Consider the following 18,261-nt stretch of genomic DNA (forward strand, 5'->3'; position numbering starts at 1 on the left):
GAAATTAGAGTAAAAACAATTTCAGTGAGAATAACGGTACCTAGTGGTTTTTTGGGTACAGGTTCAGTAATTCATATGTTTGTTCTGTAATCAGCGTTTGGTCAAATTGTGATATTTCATTTGTAATATTATCACAAAGCTCCCTCTTGTGGTTTCAACGCGCTCTTATCTTCAGTGGAGCCACTAAAGAACTACAAGTACCAGAGCGCCTGTCTGTTGTGCTGCCATAGCAACCGAACCAACGCACCTCACTCTAGTGTCCAGATTTGACCGTGACATGGGGATAGTTTAATAACCTTGTGTTGATAATCTCACATCTGAGACGTTTTAAATATAATATACAAGCATTTAGAGTAGCAGCTTTTGAAATGTCTTTCAAAAATGGACAGGTGGAGAACATTAAGTTCCCCTGGTAAGTTGCACACTTTCGACAACAATCATTTTCCTTTTAATTAGCTACAAAATCAGTTATTACTAATGTAACTTAAAACTAACTTTTTAATTAAATTGTACTAATTTTTAACATGACAAACTGGCCATTTATTAAGACATATTCCAGGTTTTCTTAATTTTTCCCTTCATCAAGTGGTTCTCAAACCTCTCCATGAAGTATCCCCAGCACTGCACTTTTTGTATGTCTGCCTACATCTGACACATCCACTTCAGGTCTTGCAGTCTCCATTAAGGTGTGATAGATGAGGGGGAGACATACAAAATGTGCAGGGCTGGGGGTACTCCAGGACAGGTTTGAGAACCACTGATCTATAGGCTATTCAAAACGTTTCAATAAAAACAGGTTTTCTTGGGAATGTTCACTGTATATTAACTTGATAAAAACAATGTAAGGTAACTCTCAAGTCTCTCCATGTCTCTTTATTTCCATTCAGTCCTGTTTGTTCATTTTCTTGCCTGAGCTTGGATAAATTTTTGCACCCTTATATAAATACATCCTCAAACTTCAACTTAGGAAGCTTTTCTTTTCTTTTCTTTTCTTTCACCCAAAAATGAACATTTGCTTAAAATTGACTCCCTCAAACCATCCAAGATGCAGAGAAATTTAGCATTAACTTACATCACTTGCTCAACAATGGATCCTCTGCAGTATTGGGTGGGACGGCACCCATTCACTGCTGAGTATCCATTAGTGAGCAAGTGATGTAAAGCTACATTTCTACAAAACTGTTCCATGAAGAAAAGAAAAAATTGCCTGAGTGTGAGTAAATCTTTAGCCAATTATTATTTTTTTGGGTGAACTATTAATTAAAGGTACAGAGCTCATCTTGTACTGCATAAAAGAAATGACCACAACTCTTGTCTTTGTCTTCAGGTTTAAGGAACGGCTAAAGACTAAATATCTCAGGGATCTAAGGCAAAAGCAACAGTTATCTGGGTCATTAGACAGTCGCAAATGGCGCTTTTTATCTCCAGGCCTGGATGATTTTAGAGATGGTTAGTTACCTAACAGTCCATAAAGAGCTCTTCACCCAGTGTAAGAGTGGACCCTCCCCTGCAGTCTTTGGGATGCCGAATCACGCTTGTTCAGTGAAATTCCCACCGAAGAGACGGAGTAAAAATCAAGTGTGTTACTCAAAGCAGAATCCCCAAAGTCAAGCTCAGCGTGAGTTCATTGATGCTGTTGAGCATAAACTTAAACAACACCCCTTGGCCATCTATCCTCATCTGGAGAGAGGTATGACACCAGAGGTAACCACATTTAATTGTAGTATAATCCAGTTTTTTTACCACCGATAAATCAATCAGAACATGGGCTGCGTGTATTAAGCCAATCAGAAACCTTCAGAAGCAGCTTTTAACAATTCAGAATATTTAGAATCCTTTACAGTTTTTTTATATTTAAATTTAAATTTAAATATGTAGTGAACATGTTAAAATACTATTAGTGTTTTGAGAACCACTGATCTATAGGCTATTCAAAACGTTTCAATAAAAACAGGTTTTCTTGGGAATGTTCACTGTATATTAACTTGATAAAAACAATGTAAGGTAACTCTCAAGTCTCTCCATGTCTCTTTATTTCCATTCAGTCCTGTTTGTTCATTTTCTTGCCTGAGCTTGGATAAATTTTTGCACCCTTATATAAATACATCCTCAAACTTCAACTTAGGAAGCTTTTCTTTTCTTTTCTTTTCTTTCACCCAAAAATGAACATTTGCTTAAAATTGACTCCCTCAAACCATCCAAGATGCAGAGAAATTTAGCATTAACTTACATCACTTGCTCAACAATGGATCCTCTGCAGTATTGGGTGGGACGGCACCCATTCACTGCTGAGTATCCATTAGTGAGCAAGTGATGTAAAGCTACATTTCTACAAAACTGTTCCATGAAGAAAAGAAAAAATTGCCTGAGTGTGAGTAAATCTTTAGCCAATTATTATTTTTTTGGGTGAACTATTAATTAAAGGTACAGAGCTCATCTTGTACTGCATAAAAGAAATGACCACAACTCTTGTCTTTGTCTTCAGGTTTAAGGAACGGCTAAAGACTAAATATCTCAGGGATCTAAGGCAAAAGCAACAGTTATCTGGGTCATTAGACAGTCGCAAATGGCGCTTTTTATCTCCAGGCCTGGATGATTTTAGAGATGGTTAGTTACCTAACAGTCCATAAAGAGCTCTTCACCCAGTGTAAGAGTGGACCCTCCCCTGCAGTCTTTGGGATGCCGAATCACGCTTGTTCAGTGAAATTCCCACCGAAGAGACGGAGTAAAAATCAAGTGTGTTACTCAAAGCAGAATCCCCAAAGTCAAGCTCAGCGTGAGTTCATTGATGCTGTTGAGCATAAACTTAAACAACACCCCTTGGCCATCTATCCTCATCTGGAGAGAGGTATGACACCAGAGGTAACCACATTTAATTGTAGTATAATCCAGTTTTTTTACCACCGATAAATCAATCAGAACATGGGCTGCGTGTATTAAGCCAATCAGAAACCTTCAGAAGCAGCTTTTAACAATTCAGAATATTTAGAATCCTTTACAGTTTTTTTATATTTAAATTTAAATTTAAATATGTAGTGAACATGTTAAAATACTATTAGTGTTATTTTACCCTTATATTAAACCACTAAAACTAACAGTGTTGCAATTGGGTTACTAAGTTGCTTAGGTAGTGATGGTAAATTTGACATCTTTCTCTCTTCTGACCGGCGGAATACATTTTTGTATATTTCTTCCTCTCTGGGAAAGTCCTGGGAATTAAACAGTGGAATTCCACCACCCCCTTTTTCTGAGCAAATGGGAACACAAAAAATATATACAGGTGCATCTCAATAAATTAGAATGTCATGGAAAAGTTCATTTATTTCAGTAATTCAACTCAAATTGTGAAACTCTTGTATTAAATAAATTCAATGCACACAGACTGAAGTAGTTTAAGTCTTTGTTTTTTTTAATTGTGATGATTTTGGCTCACATTTAACAAAAACCCACCAATTCACTATCTCAACAAATTAGAATATGGTGACATGCCAATCAGCTAATCAACTCAAAACACCTGCAAAGGTTTCCTGAGCCTTCAAAATGGTCTCTCAGTTTGGTTCACTGGGCTACACAATCATGGGGAAGACTGCTGATCTGACAGTTGTCCAGAAGACAATCATTGACACCCTTCACAAGGAGAGTAAGCCACAAACATTCATTGCCAAAGAAGCTGGCTGTTCACAGAGTGCTGTATCCAAGCATGTTAACAGAAAGTTGAGTGGAAGGAAAAAGGTTAGAAGAAAAAGATGCACAACCAACCGAAAGAATGGGGTGCAATGTCATCTGCTGGTGTTGGTCCATTGTGTTTTTTGAAAACCAACGTCACTGCACCTGTTTACCAAGAAATTTTGGAGCACTTCATGTTTCCTTCTGCTGACCAGCTTTTTGAAGATGCTGATTTCATTTTCCAGCAGGATTTGGCACCTGCCCACACTGCCAAAAGCGCCTAAAGTTGGTTAAATGACCATGGTGTTGTTGTGCTTGACTGGCCAGCAAACTCACCAGACCTGAACCCCATAGAGAATCTATGGGGTATTGTCAAGAGGAAAACGAGAAACATGAGACCAACAAATGCAGATGAGCTGAAGGCCACTGTCAAAGAAACCTGGGCTTCCATACTACCTCAGCAGTGCCACAAACTGATCACCTCCATGCCACGCCGAATTGAGGCAGTAATTAAAGCAAAAGGAGCCCCTACCAAGTATTGAGTACATGTACAGTAAATGAACATACTTTCCAGAAGGCCAACAATTCACTAAAAAAAATTTTTTTATTGGTCTTATGAAGTATTCTAATTTGTTGAGATAGTGAATTGGTGGGTTTTTGTTAAATGTGAGCCAAAATCATCACAATTAAAAGAACCAAAGACTTAAACTACTTCAGTTTGAGTGCATTGAATTTATTTAATACACAAGTTTCACAATTTGAGTTGAATTACTGAAATAAATGAACTTTTCCATGAGATTCTAATTTATTGAGATGCACCTGTATTTGGCATAGTCTCCTATTCGCGACTATAGATGATGACGACTTTCTCTTGAGAACCATGTAAATGTGAAAAGAGTCCACTGGGGGAGTATTTGGAAAACCTGTTTAGAAAGGGTCATTGTTTTGCGATTCCAAATGGTACTGCTATAGAGGTGCAGACATTTCTAACTACAGCTTTAAATATGAGTGAAGAAAAAGCAAAAAATAGCAAATGCAACATGGAATATTAATTGTAATGTATAGAGAATGCATGTATTCAACTTTTTCAATAGCTATTTGATCAGGTGCTGTCAGTCCTGGATCCTGGTATGTGCGTGAAGGGATAATTGTCCATAACCTCTCCAACAAAGAAAATGGAGCATCTAGAAGAAAGCAGAGCACAATGTGAAATCTCAACTCCGCAGACTGTAAAACCGTCCATCACAATCAAGTGATTTTCCTTTCTTCTCTTGTTGAGCACATGTTTCTGGTTTTGGTTCTGATGCCATTCCAAAGGGATGGGACAGGTCACAATATTATGTTAAAAACAGCATTCCTATTTTAATGTCAAATTTCTTTTGGTGGGTGATAAGACATTATATATCTTAATACCATTACTGATACTCTTCTTACATTTCCCAAGACCACAAAAGGAGAAATGTAAAGAGGCCAGACCAAGAAATCCCTTATAAATGGCAGGAACTGAAAGAAACTTTGGGTGTTGAAGATCAGACGGAGAGTGTTAAACACCTGCACTCCGTATCGCAAGAAGAAGACAAGATGATGATTACCAAGCTTTTCTGTGAATGGATTACTTCACTGATAATATTTCTTTATGTACACATTAAAGCATACGGATGAGATATTAAACCTAAAAGGTTATTTAACCTGTTACGCGTGGAGAGACCAGCGATCTGATCTGAGTCAACCATTTTGGACCTGTTTAAGAGTGACTATGAAAAGAAACCCTCCTTGACCATACCTATTAACAAGACCGATCCTAATCAAACTCCAGCAAAAATCTGCAGCTCTGTGGAGGAACATCGTAAAGACCAGTCTGTTAAAGATTTGACTCAGGTTGGGGATATTGTTTTTCTTCTTAACATTTACATTTTGTGGTGTTTACACCAAAATTGTGGATTATTAAGTCTTGTCTGTTTGTATGACAGGTCTATAAACCCAAGAGACCCCAGGCTGTCAATGATCCTCTAATAGCCCTGGCAGATATTACAGGAAGCCTGGACTTTGAGGAGCAGCTGACGAGGAGACAAACCAGTCCAATCTCTATTTAGCTGTTTTGAGTTCCATTCATATTTTCCTGTCATCTAGGATGAGGAGCTGAAGCAGATTCACGGCATTCAGAGAGCTCATTATCAACAAGGGAGGGAGAATGCCAAGGGTAATGCAAGAGAGTGTTGTATTCATTAATTTTCAACTAAATAAATAGCTGGATATGTTATGAGTTTACTTTTGAATTATATTCCTTATAATTAAACATATTACTGTTAATTATATAAGAAGAAATCATTATTTTATTCATCTCGCATGTGTAGTTTCTCAGCAGTCTTCTCTGAGGATGAACAGAAGAACAGGATCAGAGGCTCAACCACATCATCATCATCTAAAGGGAGAGCTGTTCATTAAACTCTTTAAATAACATTCCCTGATGTTATTTTATTAAACATCACTTCACACATTCATGCATCAGCTGCTGAGAGCAGTTCCCCAGACTACAATTTTTCAAGATTAAAGTAACATTTTACCCCCAAGCCAGATTTCAGTATTATGTTATTTTACAATCAAAAAAAAGAAGAAGAAGAAAAAAAGAACTAGGGCGTATTTGGCATGGTTCTCTCTTCCTCTAGGTTTCTTCATTCATTCATAAAACGTTCACTGAAAAACAAACACCGAGTTCTCAGCACCCTGGTGGGAATTACAAGGGCTTTCTAAGGATTTTTAGGTAAACAGACTGAAGTCATGCATTCTGCCATGCTAATGAGCTGCACTTGGCTAAGTTCTACATTGCCTTCTAGTGCTTTCAGGAAGAGAAATTTCATTTAAAAAAGCAAATTCTTTATGAAAAACGAAATATTTTATTTTAGATCTGGTTTTAGAAGTGTGTCCTCTTTTCTTGGCCTTTATAAAACTACATTCCTGCAGAACAAATCATTGGAAGCACATACCACTGTAACATCTACAGATCTTCAGTATGGGCACAATTTTCCTGTTGTTAAGCTCCGCTTCCCCTAGCCAGTGTTGCTAACTTGGACAAGCTTGTCTGTGAACAGCATCAGCAGGAAAATGTGCTCGTAAAATGGTAAAAATTGACTGTATATTATCCTAACATGGGCTGAAATTAATCAATTTTTGTGCTTGATATGTCCCGCCCTGTCTTCCTGTTTCAGTAGATATTTCAGGGCAATTCAGTGGGCCTTTAAAAATGGTAGATGGCAACAAAAGGTCGGACTGGGCCAAGTGAAGGTTCAATGTAGGTGAGTTCAACTTCATGCAGCGCTGCACAGAAAGACTGGCTTCTGACTTCAAGCAGTGCATGCTGGTTAGAAATGTCATAAAGTATGGCATTGAAGTACCACTGTGTTACTGAACAGCATTCAAAAGCAGCCGCCTGGCTCAGTCAGCACAGCTTCTCCAGAGCGGCTGTGCGAGGTCCAAATAAAACATAGTTATAAACATAAAAGTGATTAAAAAAATATAGACCTCACTTTATTGATATTTTAATAATGTTGGCATGTAATGAACTTTTTTGTACATACAGGGGCTGTATTATGCAGCACATAGAAATGTTTTTGGTTTCTACATTTAAAATCCAAATGTCTGTTTTGCTCCCAAATATCTAATCCACTTTATTTGCGATGAAGAAAGCAAACGATGCGAGCATTACTATATGTCCATTTTGACAGCTGTTTTCGACTCCTCCCCTGAATGCAACTGGCAAATTTCATCAGTCAGTAAGGCCAGTCTCAGTCAAAGTCAAACACATCTATTGAGACTAAACAAAAATAGTGTCATTCTGACCATCATCCTTCAGTTGAAGATCCTTCAGTAGCTTCTATGGCCTGTCCAGCTTGATTTTCTGAGATGCCTGTCCTGTGAGCTCATCTTGTTTGTTGGCAGCTGATAAAAGACCAATAAACCTCTAGCTTTATAACCAATTAATCACTCACTATGATTTACAACATACAATAAACAAATTAAATCATTGGCATTGTTAAACCAATCCTCCCGCAGGCACAATTTATCTGTTTAAATTTCATAAAACGGCTCTAATTATGTTTGATGTGAAGTGAAGCTCACATATCTGATTAGCGTAGGCAGGCCGCTCCACCTCCAGCCAATAGTTTCTGTCAGTGGGAAGATCAGAAGTGAGGAGAAGGTGCACAGGAGACCTGCGTCCTGTTGCACAAACAGAGCGGGAACAGCATGTCTGTCCTGCTCTAAAACTTACTGCATTATCTGTCAAACAAGAGACGTTTTATTATATGCACGTATATTTTTAAATTAGAAGGGATCAGTTAATCAGTTTTTCCATCACTGATCAGTGTAGCGGCCAAAAGACTCACTGTCAGCTGATAAAGGGCTGGTGTGATCCTGCTTATTAGGTTCAGCAGTTCTGAAGGATCCTGGCTCACTGCATCAAAGCACACATGCAACAAGCAGCACATGCATTACATGTGTCTCAGAGCACTAACTCTTGACTCAGTGAGTGGAGAAAAAGCATAAATCACTGCCGAGAAGCACTTAAATGGCCTCACTGAGGCAAAGCAGCTTCTTGAGCATCAAGCATTCATGCATGTGTGGTTATATGTCATGCAACTACCTGTAGTCAACTTATAAGTGCACTTTTCTTCTTACCTGTAACTGTTTATTCTTCCAATTGGCCTTGTGGTACTTTCAGCACCTTTAGTTCCTATAGGTCTGCAAAAAAAAAAGAGCTTCCCTAAGGTGCTTTTCTCTATAAAATTTTTTTTTTTTTGTGAATGAGACTCTCACCGTCTAGATTTGTGGTCTTCCTCGGGTCTCCTCCTGAAGCTCAAGGTAGTGTGTGGTCCTTGCTCTTCAGCAATCCCACCACGCAGCTCTCTTAAACTCTTCAGCTCCACAAGGGGCTCAGAGACTCTCATCTGGAAAGATTCCAGAGGGAAATTCCAGCACATCCTGTCAATTCAGGTAATTAAGTGTGTGGGTGGGTTAGAAGGGCTTTTTTCATACCTCCATCAGGCCATTAACGTTATGCTGAGTGAGGGGAAGATGAGTCTGTAGGGTATAGCTGCTGACTGGAGATCTGGAGACGTTACGCCAGTTCTGGCTTTGCAATTCCTAACCAAAACAAAACATACACATGGAAATAGCATAACAGCAAGAGAATAATAAAGTTTGACCAGAAGGTGATATAAAGTAACTACAACTACAGTAAATTAGTGTACATTTTTACCTTTATATCTAATGCATGCTGCAGTTTCAGCCTCATAAGCTCCTGTTCCTGCTTATGAATAAAGTCTTGGCATTCAGCAAAACTGTCAGACATCTGTACATTATATATTATAATGTTAAGGTTTACAATGTCGGTCAAATAGAACATCTGTTCCATTATTTGGTCAGTACTGTTGTATTGAAATAAGCATTTGTTTAACAAGAAGACCATCAGACACCTTGTATAAAGCTGCTTCCAGTCTCTGTGCTTTGCTTTTGAGCTCTCGCTCTTGTGAGCACAGAGCCTCCACTTCAGACTCCAGTCTTCTCCTGCCCTCCCTCTCTGACAGCAGCTCTTGTGTCTGTCTCTTTACCAGTAAAGCCTGACGGTGTTTCTCCTATGACACACAAACACACACTTATTTGTACTTTTTTGCAAAGTTTATGTCTGTAAAACACATCAGTTTTAACTGTTATTCTGAAATGTTCTGCTGTTCATTTAATTTATAATAACTAACTCCCAATGAATAGTGAAACACTTTCCTAAATGCTACTAAGAACATTCTAATATTTTATCTATTTAATCCTGCATATCTGCATATAGTTGCACTCATAAATTTACATACACATAATCTGCAACATGTTAAATAATAATAATAATAATAAAAAAATGGGAATGAGAACAGTTTACACTGACTATCCTGTTTAAAAGTTTACACCCCCCGGTTAATGCATCATGTTTCCTTCTTGAACTTCAGTGAATGTTTGCAGCTTTTGTAAATGGTTGTTTATGAGTTCCTCAGAACCACAGTCACTGTTGGAAATGGTTCAAAAATGCAGAAGATGATGGAAAACTAAAGAATGCTCAGGACCTGAAGTGTTTTTCTGAAAAACAACAGGCCGTTTAACTTAGGAAAAACAAGGGATTGTAAAAAAACAAAACAAAAAACTGAGGGTTTATTTGTGAACTTTTGTAGTGTGAAATAGCTTATTCAGGGCAGTACTTCATATAAAAATAAATGCAATTTTTACGATCCCTCTTTTTTTTTTTAAATTAGTGACATTTTGAAGATTCTGCAATGTGCATGTAAACTTATGACTACAACTGTACTAGTATAACAACAAAAACTGTGGTTTGCCTGGAAACTGTCTCTCTGAAATGATTTCAAAATCAAATCATTTCTAACAAACATACCAGAGCAAGTTACACCTTCATTCAAGCCATATTTCCCACTGTCTTTCTGATAGTCCACACCTATAAATAATATTTTATTAGGGTATCTGTGCTTTTACTCAAGTACTTGACTTGTGTACTTTGTCCACCAATGATCGCATTGACACACTAATTAGTAACAGGGTGGTATTGTGAGAAACAGAAAGGAGCAGTTAGTGATGCACCCCACCATCTTGAGCTTCTCTATGGCCTCCTCCAGCAGCTGAATTCGGCTTTGCAGGAAATCAATCTGCTCCCTTTTAGCAGTGATCTGTTTCTGCATTCCCAGAGCAACTCTGAGACCTGAAATACACATGAAACACTCTCCAATCAGTTCAACCATGGTAAGTACCACAAAGAAAACTCTTTGAAAAATAATTATTCACTGTCCTGTCTGAAAGAGGAATATTATGTACAATGAGGTGTCGCCCTATCTGTGAAATGCTTGACATTCAAACAGAATGAGCTCAGGTTATGTTAGCTGCATCACGTTCAAAAGAGAATAACTTGAACTATATTGTTAATGCATTGTCTGCTTTTCAAAAGGCACTTTGTCCAGTGAACCAATGAACTGAAACTTACGTCAGATGAGACCATTTTCCCATTCTGTCCCGCTCACAATTGAATAGGACAAAATGAAACAATGGAGCGTTACAGAGGTCAGAACTAAGAAATCATAGCTACATTATGTAACAGCCCACAACCACTGCACACAGCGAGAACAAAAGTTCTTTAACAATGTCTCAATACACTGACGGCAAACAGCTGAGAACATTGTATAAATGTTAAAATGCTATACTTTGTGCAGATTAAGAGATGGAAAAGTACATAGTGGAATAACAGCAGGAGGGCATCGACCAGATCTATAATCTCAGTGTGCCGTCTTCCTGCCATTATCCAGAATGCAGAACAACAAAACGATGGCCACACACTGGTTCTCTGTAAAGAACGCAAATGAATCCAGTAACGTAGGGTGTGGTCTTCCTCTGAGGTAACACTGTGAATGGTGTAAAAACATCCTCAGTTTAAATATCAGCTGTGCTATGAATGAGTACGGATACCTATATTTGTATTTGAGCGTAATTAGGACTTTCCTGAATTTTTTTCTCAAAGCTTTAATCTCAGGGACCAGTTCTGTGAGGTTACTGAGGGCGAATCTGTAATTTTCATTTAAAACGAGGCATTTCTATGTGTATACACAGTACCATGACCATCAGCTCCCTCCAGTGTTCTCAAGGAACTGTTGGCCTGGTCCAGCTCAGCCCGTAGAGTCTTCAGCTGGGTCTTGAGTTTCAGGTTTTCTTGTTCCAGCTCACAGGTCTTACTGCCGAGCAGCTCTTTCAAAACTTCCTGTCCCTCTGGTGAGTTTGTGGGGGACAAAGTAAAAAAAAGAAAAGAAAAAAGGGTGATATTGACAGAAAATGGCCTCATTAAAATAATTAAATGCTTGAAAAGAAAACCTTATTAAGTAGTTCTGGATAATCTTTTATTATTACTTAAAAAAAAAAAGTATTTGAAAGAAGTCTCTTCTGCGTACCAAGGCTGCATCATTTATTTGATTATTTAACATACAGCAAAATATTATTACATTTGTTTACCACTTCAATGTATTTTAAAATGTAATTTATTTATGTGATGGCAAATTTTTCAGCATCATTACTCCAGTCTTCAGTGACACATGATCCTTCAGAAATCCTTCTAATATGCTGATTTAATGCTCCAGTCAATTTCTTATTATTAATGTTGAAATTGCTTAATATTTGTTTGTGGAAAATGAGATAGATTGATAGATGATAAATAGAAGGTTCAAAAGAATATCACTTATTTTAAATAGAACTATCAGATAATTTGAGCTTTTTTAAGGCAAGGCTAGCTCAGGTTGTAAAAATGGAAGCCACTCCCCCAAAACATATATATATATATAAAACTTATTGAAAACAACTATAAAATAATAATGAATTAACCTGTAAATAAAAATTAAAATGTGAACATACATGTATTCAAGGTAAGAAATATGTTATTACTTTTTATTTGATTGTTACACCACATGAAAATTTAGACTTTTCTTAAAAATAATTTTATTTTTCTTAATCATGGATACTATGGATGCTATTTTGTAACTGACCCAGATGACATCTACTTTGATTTTTTGTTTCTGCCAAATAATATATACAATAACAAAGCAATACAATAAAAGCAAAAATTACATGTTAAAATAGTTTTGTACTGTACACTGTACTTGTAACAACATACACTTTAAAGTCAGTTTATATCAGGTCTGCAGTTTGTAATGCCATTTAGATGAATCTGTGTTTGTACCTTTCAGCTGGGTAAGCTGCATACGCCGCACTCCCAGCTCAGCGGTCATCTGCTGTTTCTCTAAAGTAAGCTGATCAACATTGCAGATCTTTTCTGAGAGCGCAGCCTGCTGACAGGCCTTCTCTCTCTCCACTGTGCTGAATCTGAACTCTGCCTGTCTCAATGCAGCCTGTTAAACCAACCAGTATATGGATGGCATGCAATAAACAATTATGAGAAGTGCAATATTAAACCCTCAGCTTGGACCAAAAGAAAACAAATGTGTAATATATCTTCATAGCTCTTCCTGATACACCCACCGAGCATCAATAATGCCTAAGAATGGGGTTATTTAATCTATAATCGGTTTAACATTTGAACAGAAACTACCTAATAGCTAAGGAATCCTATATTGTGAATTAGTTATAGGAATAGTCTTTAAATTCTACTGAAAGATTCTTCCCTAAATTTCCCCACCTTCAGTTGTTGATTCTCCCCTCTGAGCCGCTCGATCTTGTTTGTAAAATACTGTTGCATGTCCACAGTGCAGCTGTGATTTGAGATAATATGCAGGGCATTTTCCAGTTCCGCGCTCACCACCCTGTCATCTGCCTCTGCCGTCATGACCTTCAGCAGACCCTGAACCTATCCCAGCTGGCCATGGAACTGCTGCAGTTCATGCTGCTTCAACAACGCCTGCAGATGCCTTCTCTCCCACTGAAATACACATAACAAAACTGAAATGAAAGCACTGGATAGCCAAAAAACTGCCTACATTCTCTAAAGAACCAGCGGATCTCAACTGGTGGGTTGCAGGTCTGTTCTGAAAGGGTTTCAGACATCTGGAAAAAGACAATTAAATAGTTCACCCAATAATGAAAATTTGCCTCAGGTCATCCAAGATCTAGATGAGTTTGTTTTTTCATCAGGATGGACTTTTTCAATAGAGAAAGCATCATTATGGATTATAGATGTGTGTTTTGGCCAGAAGCGATGGTTTAAAGTTAAAACACCTCAATAATGGCTTTGTTTCTTACAAAACACAGTTTTTCCACTTCACAAGACATTAATTGATGGACTGGAATCGCGTGGATTACTGTGATGTTTTTATCAGCTGTTTGGACTCTCATTCTGACGGCACCCATTCACTGCAGAAGATGTAATGTTAAATTTCTCCAAATCTGTTCCAATAAAGACAGAAACTCACCTTCATCTTGAATGGCCTAAGAGTGAGTTAATTTACAGCATCTTTTGTTAATTTTTGGGCAAACTATAGTTAGGATGTCAAAATAAATCAGCCTATCAGCTTTTAAAAGGGAGAAGAAAACACTTCTCACATCTTTTGGCTATAGTATGTTAAGTTCACTGTGATATTTATAAATTTGTTTTATTTTAAGGAGCTTTTTGTTTACTTCTGTAGGATAAAAAGCTTTGCTACTGTGCCACTTGATACTCAATGAAATACTTGAAGCAAGTTGAGATGATGTCACCTTATGTCAGTCATTTGTCAAGCTAAAAATGAATAACACATATCAATGGTTTTGAAACAGGGAGGCCTCTTTGCATCATTCTGATCAAACCCAATGCATGTGGTAAGTCCTGTAATACAAGATGCAGCTGCAGTTGTTCCTGTTGGAGTCTGAGGCTGGTACCGGCTGTGCCGAACTGCAGTTGAGCTGCCTCTCTCTTGGCTTGCTAACGCTGTTCTCAAATCAATTCTCTCTCACTGCACAGACCTGACAGCTCAACCAGAGACTCATGTGTTCTATCTCTGCCAACAGCTCAAAAGTGTAATAAACACACTGTAGCTCGAAAATGGCATTCTTTAAAACGAGTTAGCTCAAATGATCTTAAAAGTGCAGTAAGTACTTTTTCTCGCTTAAAAAAAATAAAGTAAAAAATTAATAATGCTATCGCAGCCTAAAATGTCAAAAATTACATACACTCACATGAGACCAATACTATGCAGTATAAATCAATCATGGGTGACAAATGTATTACCATAAAATTCTGTTGTTGGTAAGTTTTTGTTTGTTTTTGAGACTCTTATACTCACAAAGGCTGCATTCATTTAACCAAAAATACAGTAAAAACTTTCTATTTTAATATATTTAAAAATGTAATTTATTTCTGTGATGGCAAAGCTGAATTTTCAGCAGCCATTACACCAGTCTGCAGTGTCACATGATCGTTCAGAAATCATTCTAATGCTGATTTCTGCTCAAGAAACATTTTTATCTTATCATTAAAATATTATTATTATCATTGTTGAAAACGGCTGTGCTGTTTACATTTTTTGTGGAAACGGTGATACAGTTTTTTTCAGGATTCTTTAATGACTAGAAAGTCCAAATGAACAGCATTTATTTGAAATAGAAATCTTTTGTACTGTCACTTTTGATGATTTCAATGTGGCCTTACAACTTCTGGACAGTAGTGTACACTTGTCAACAGGATATTCTACAATGGCATCTTTAATGAGAACTTTTGCTTTGGTGTGATGCTGCCAATGTATATCAGTATAAGGTTGATCAGTGTACCTCTGATCATTACCACTGACTTGCACCTTTTACTGTTGATAACACATTTCTTAAAGCTGAAATGTGTCTTTTATTTGCCTAATAGTGTCCCCAAGTGGAAATGCAAAAATAAAGACTGACCACTCCTCTGCCTGTCATTGGTCAGTCAAACAGATAAGCCTGTCCAAATCTCACGCTATTGGTAGAGCCAATGTTGCTTGTTTGGGCTAGTCTGGATGCACAAACAAACTGATCAATGTTTTTATAGTGTAACAGAGAGAGACAGCGTTTAAAAACTTCCCGTCGACATGTCTCTAAAAGTTGTTATTAATATCCTTTTTTCTGAAAAAAAAAAAAAATGCGAAGAAAAAGCAAACAATCAAAACAAACTTGTCTTGCGTAACCTACACTGCTGTTTATTACTATAAGTTGGCAGAATTGTGTATGTAATTGGGCTGAGAGGTCTCTCCCTCTCACGGCCTCCTTGGCCTGGGACTGGGATTGAGCCAACTCCTCCTCCACTGACCTGAACCAGCAGCCAACTCAATTACGTTCCAACAAACCCTTCTCTCATTGTAGAGTACAGCCACATTGAGCATTTGAAGGCTATCCAGCATACCAGATGCATCAGTCAGACAGTGCTAATGTGAAACACCCATCATCCCAGCATCCAAGTTCTCAAGTATTGGTGTAAACACAAAAAGGGGTTGGAACACTCGGCTCATTTCCATGTTGTTTCTTTGACTCCAGCTCACCTATCTTTCTCTGGTCTTTCAGCTTGTTTTCTCACTCGAACATGAAACAAAACCATTTTAATCAAAAAGTGACAGAATGAAAAGCAATACCATTCAGCTGGGAGGATATGTATAGGATGAGAACTTACCGCAATAACTCCAACAGTAGTTGCAGATTGGTGGAATTAGTCTGTAAGCACCAAGATTTCAGTCAATATCGCCACCTCCTGGTCATGACTGGTAATGAGCGGCTCTTGTCTGTAACAGAATATAATGTGATAAGATTATGATTATCTATTATGATCGATAAGATTAGATTCGACTTTATTGTCATTGTGCGGAGTACAAGTACAGAGCCCATGAAATGCAGTCTGGATCACCTACAGTATTCCAGTTAGGTTCTGATACTCACTGAACCTTAAACTTCTCAGAGAGACTAACACACAGGACATTTAGTAAATAATCAAATGAAATAATTAGAATAATAATACAAACATCAATTAAAAAATAAATAAAATCACACACTCTTGAACACAGAATTGAAAAGAAAATAAATACAGATCTGACAAAGACATTTCACATGTTTTTAGTTATTTTAGCTGTCACGATACGTTATTACTTTTTTTTTTTTAATCTATGCAGTATACAGTTATTTATTGTTCTGTATAGTGTGAGCACTGCTTTTGTACTGTACTGTGACAATCAATTTGTCATGGTTTTAATAAACATGATCAAGCATCATTTTTACTTAGAGATATAATAAAAGAGGTAAGAATATCCACTAAGACTGACAACGTCTTTATCTGACCTCTCTGTCTCGATCTAATAAATAAAAGACAAATGTTTTTATTTCTTCGTGAGTTTGTGAATTATTCATATGATATTTATTGACCTCTTGAAGATTTTCCTTTAGACTGTGTATTCAACTACTCACTGTAAGGTCTGAATATTAATTCGATTTATGTTTATTTGATTGTTTATTGTTGTTCAGTAAATAATTTAATTGCTGGGGAATTAATAAATTGTGGACTTTTATCAGAACCATGAAAATACGTTTTAAGACCTTTGTTATGGAGTAGCTAAATTTATAGTTATAGAGTTATAGAGTGCATATTATTTACAGGTAAATATCTGCAACCAAATGAACTGGTCAACTCACACAGTAAGGCAGAAGTTTGTTCTGGAGATCGCGCGCTGAAAGTCTTCCGGTGGAGGACAGCAGGTGGTTTAAGTCATGTTTATCAGCTTTTTTTTGATAGCCAGAAAGTATCCTGTATAATTGTGATATTCACTTTCGCGACGAATTAAATTGGGAGTACAACCAGTTTTACATTTAAGGTAAATGTATTTTGTTTGCATCTGCAACAAGATTTGACCAAAGCTACCGAACATGCTAGCTAGTAGCTAGTTTGCAAACGGGCGCCACGAAGCAGTCATCGTCACCATAGCAACCACAGAACTCGTAACCAATTAGCTGGTAAAACGTCACTCCCTGTGGCTTTCCATTCACCGGGGCATGCAACAAGCCGATTGGTGTTTTATCATAATTATATAAAATAATCCATTGCGCCTTTACCACATGCATCAGAAACATGCCTTTCACAAAAATCAATGTTTGTTACAATAATGTCGCAAAATCAATCATTTAAATGTAAAAATGTTAATTTTAACGAAAAAGGTAAGAAACACGCTAATTGGTTAAGTGTAAGTTGCCTTGCCATAGACGGTAAAAAGCATGTCCTGTCCTAGAGGGTCCCCAGTCCTGCACATTTAGTATGTCTCCCTCATCTAACACACCTGATTCAACTCATCAGCTCGTTAGTAGAGACTGCAAGAACCAAATTCGGTGTGTCTGATAAAGGAGACATACAAAATGTGCAGGACTGGGGGTCCCCCAGGACATACATTGCATGCAATTATAATGTAAATACTGTAAATAAATAAAACTAAATACTGTGGGGAAATATATAAATAAATATATAAATAAAAAAATCTATTATCTTATAATAAAGTGAAAATGTATATTATATTCACTATATATATATATATATATAAGGCAATTATGTATTATTTTGATGAAAACATGATATAGTTTAATATCTCAAATAGGCTGGTATTAACATTATATCATTTGAATACATACAGTTATGCTAACATATAGTCACATAAATGTAATCTAATACTGTTTACCTTTTCTTTTTTTCTTTTTTTTACAAACACATGTTTTTATTTTGTGTGATCTTATTCTACTGCACTTTTTGTCAGTAAAACAATTAGCTGTTTTTTTTATGTGCTATAGAAACACATGTGATTTGATAATGATTTTTATTTCTCTGAAAAATATAAAGAAATATTCTGAATGCAATTTTTTCCAATGATGATGTTTTTGATCAAATTCTTATGCTACATACAACCAAAGATTTCTCATTATTTAAATTAAAAACTATGTAATGTCAGTGTTTTGGTGTCCAGTTGTTTATTTCCTAATAACGAAATAAAGAGTGCGTAAGTGTGTTACCTTTAAGCAATACAACTACAAATGTTTCATCATAGTAAGAGTTTGTCTCGATAGTGTGTCTCTTCTTCCCACGCGCCCCTC

The 18,261-nt window shown here is 36.9% G+C and overlaps 1 protein-coding gene and 1 pseudogene across 8 annotated transcripts; one reads left to right on the plus strand and one right to left on the minus strand.

Moving 5' to 3' along the window:
• Window positions 1-368: 368 nt before the first annotated feature.
• LOC107567128 (putative protein FAM47C) lies at window positions 369-5,759 on the plus strand (annotated as a pseudogene).
• LOC107567153 (coiled-coil domain-containing protein 158-like) lies at window positions 4,777-18,258 on the minus strand. 8 transcript variants are annotated; one of them, XM_016252792.1, is made up of 15 exons: window positions 16,822-17,088; window positions 15,812-15,920; window positions 12,887-13,126; window positions 12,431-12,599; window positions 11,317-11,469; window positions 10,302-10,414; window positions 9,138-9,296; window positions 8,921-9,013; window positions 8,698-8,805; window positions 8,479-8,609; window positions 8,341-8,403; window positions 8,049-8,116; window positions 7,783-7,941; window positions 7,504-7,602; window positions 4,777-4,850 (listed from the first exon to the last, which is right to left on the minus strand). In XM_016252792.1, exons 3-14 carry the CDS (start codon window positions 13,031-13,033, stop codon window positions 7,538-7,540), a joined length of 1,428 nt encoding a protein of 475 aa, XP_016108278.1. In that variant the 5' UTR covers window positions 13,034-13,126; window positions 15,812-15,920; window positions 16,822-17,088; the 3' UTR covers window positions 4,777-4,850; window positions 7,504-7,537. The 8 variants fall into 8 exon arrangements, with proteins under 8 accessions (XP_016108278.1, XP_016108277.1, XP_016108276.1 ...); XM_016252791.1 differs by lacking the exon at window positions 4,777-4,850 and adding an exon at window positions 7,192-7,416; XM_016252790.1 differs by lacking the exons at window positions 4,777-4,850; window positions 16,822-17,088 and adding an exon at window positions 18,181-18,258 and having other exon boundaries at window positions 7,192-7,602.
• Between the last annotated feature and the right edge of the window lie 3 nt (window positions 18,259-18,261).

This window comes from Sinocyclocheilus grahami, unplaced genomic scaffold, assembly GCF_001515645.1.
Source record: "Sinocyclocheilus grahami isolate Dianchi unplaced genomic scaffold, SAMN03320097.WGS_v1.1 scaffold1130.1, whole genome shotgun sequence".
NCBI classification, from domain to species: domain Eukaryota; kingdom Metazoa; phylum Chordata; class Actinopteri; order Cypriniformes; family Cyprinidae; genus Sinocyclocheilus; species Sinocyclocheilus grahami.

What these genes read in the sequence shown, in the direction of transcription:
- LOC107567153 (XM_016252792.1), bottom strand. Translation starts at nt 13,033, where the DNA reads ATGACGGCAGAGGCAGATGACAGGGTGGTGAGCGCGGAACTGGAAAAT. An exon ending in CCATAGAGAAGCTCAAGATG is followed by an intron (nt 9,297 to 10,301) that starts GTGGGGTGCATC and finishes TGTGTGTCATAG; the next exon opens with GAGAAACACCGTCAGGCTTT. An exon ending in CAGCCCTTTATCAGCTGACA is followed by an intron (nt 7,942 to 8,048) that starts GTGAGTCTTTTG and finishes CTTGTTTGACAG; the next exon opens with ATAATGCAGTAAGTTTTAGA.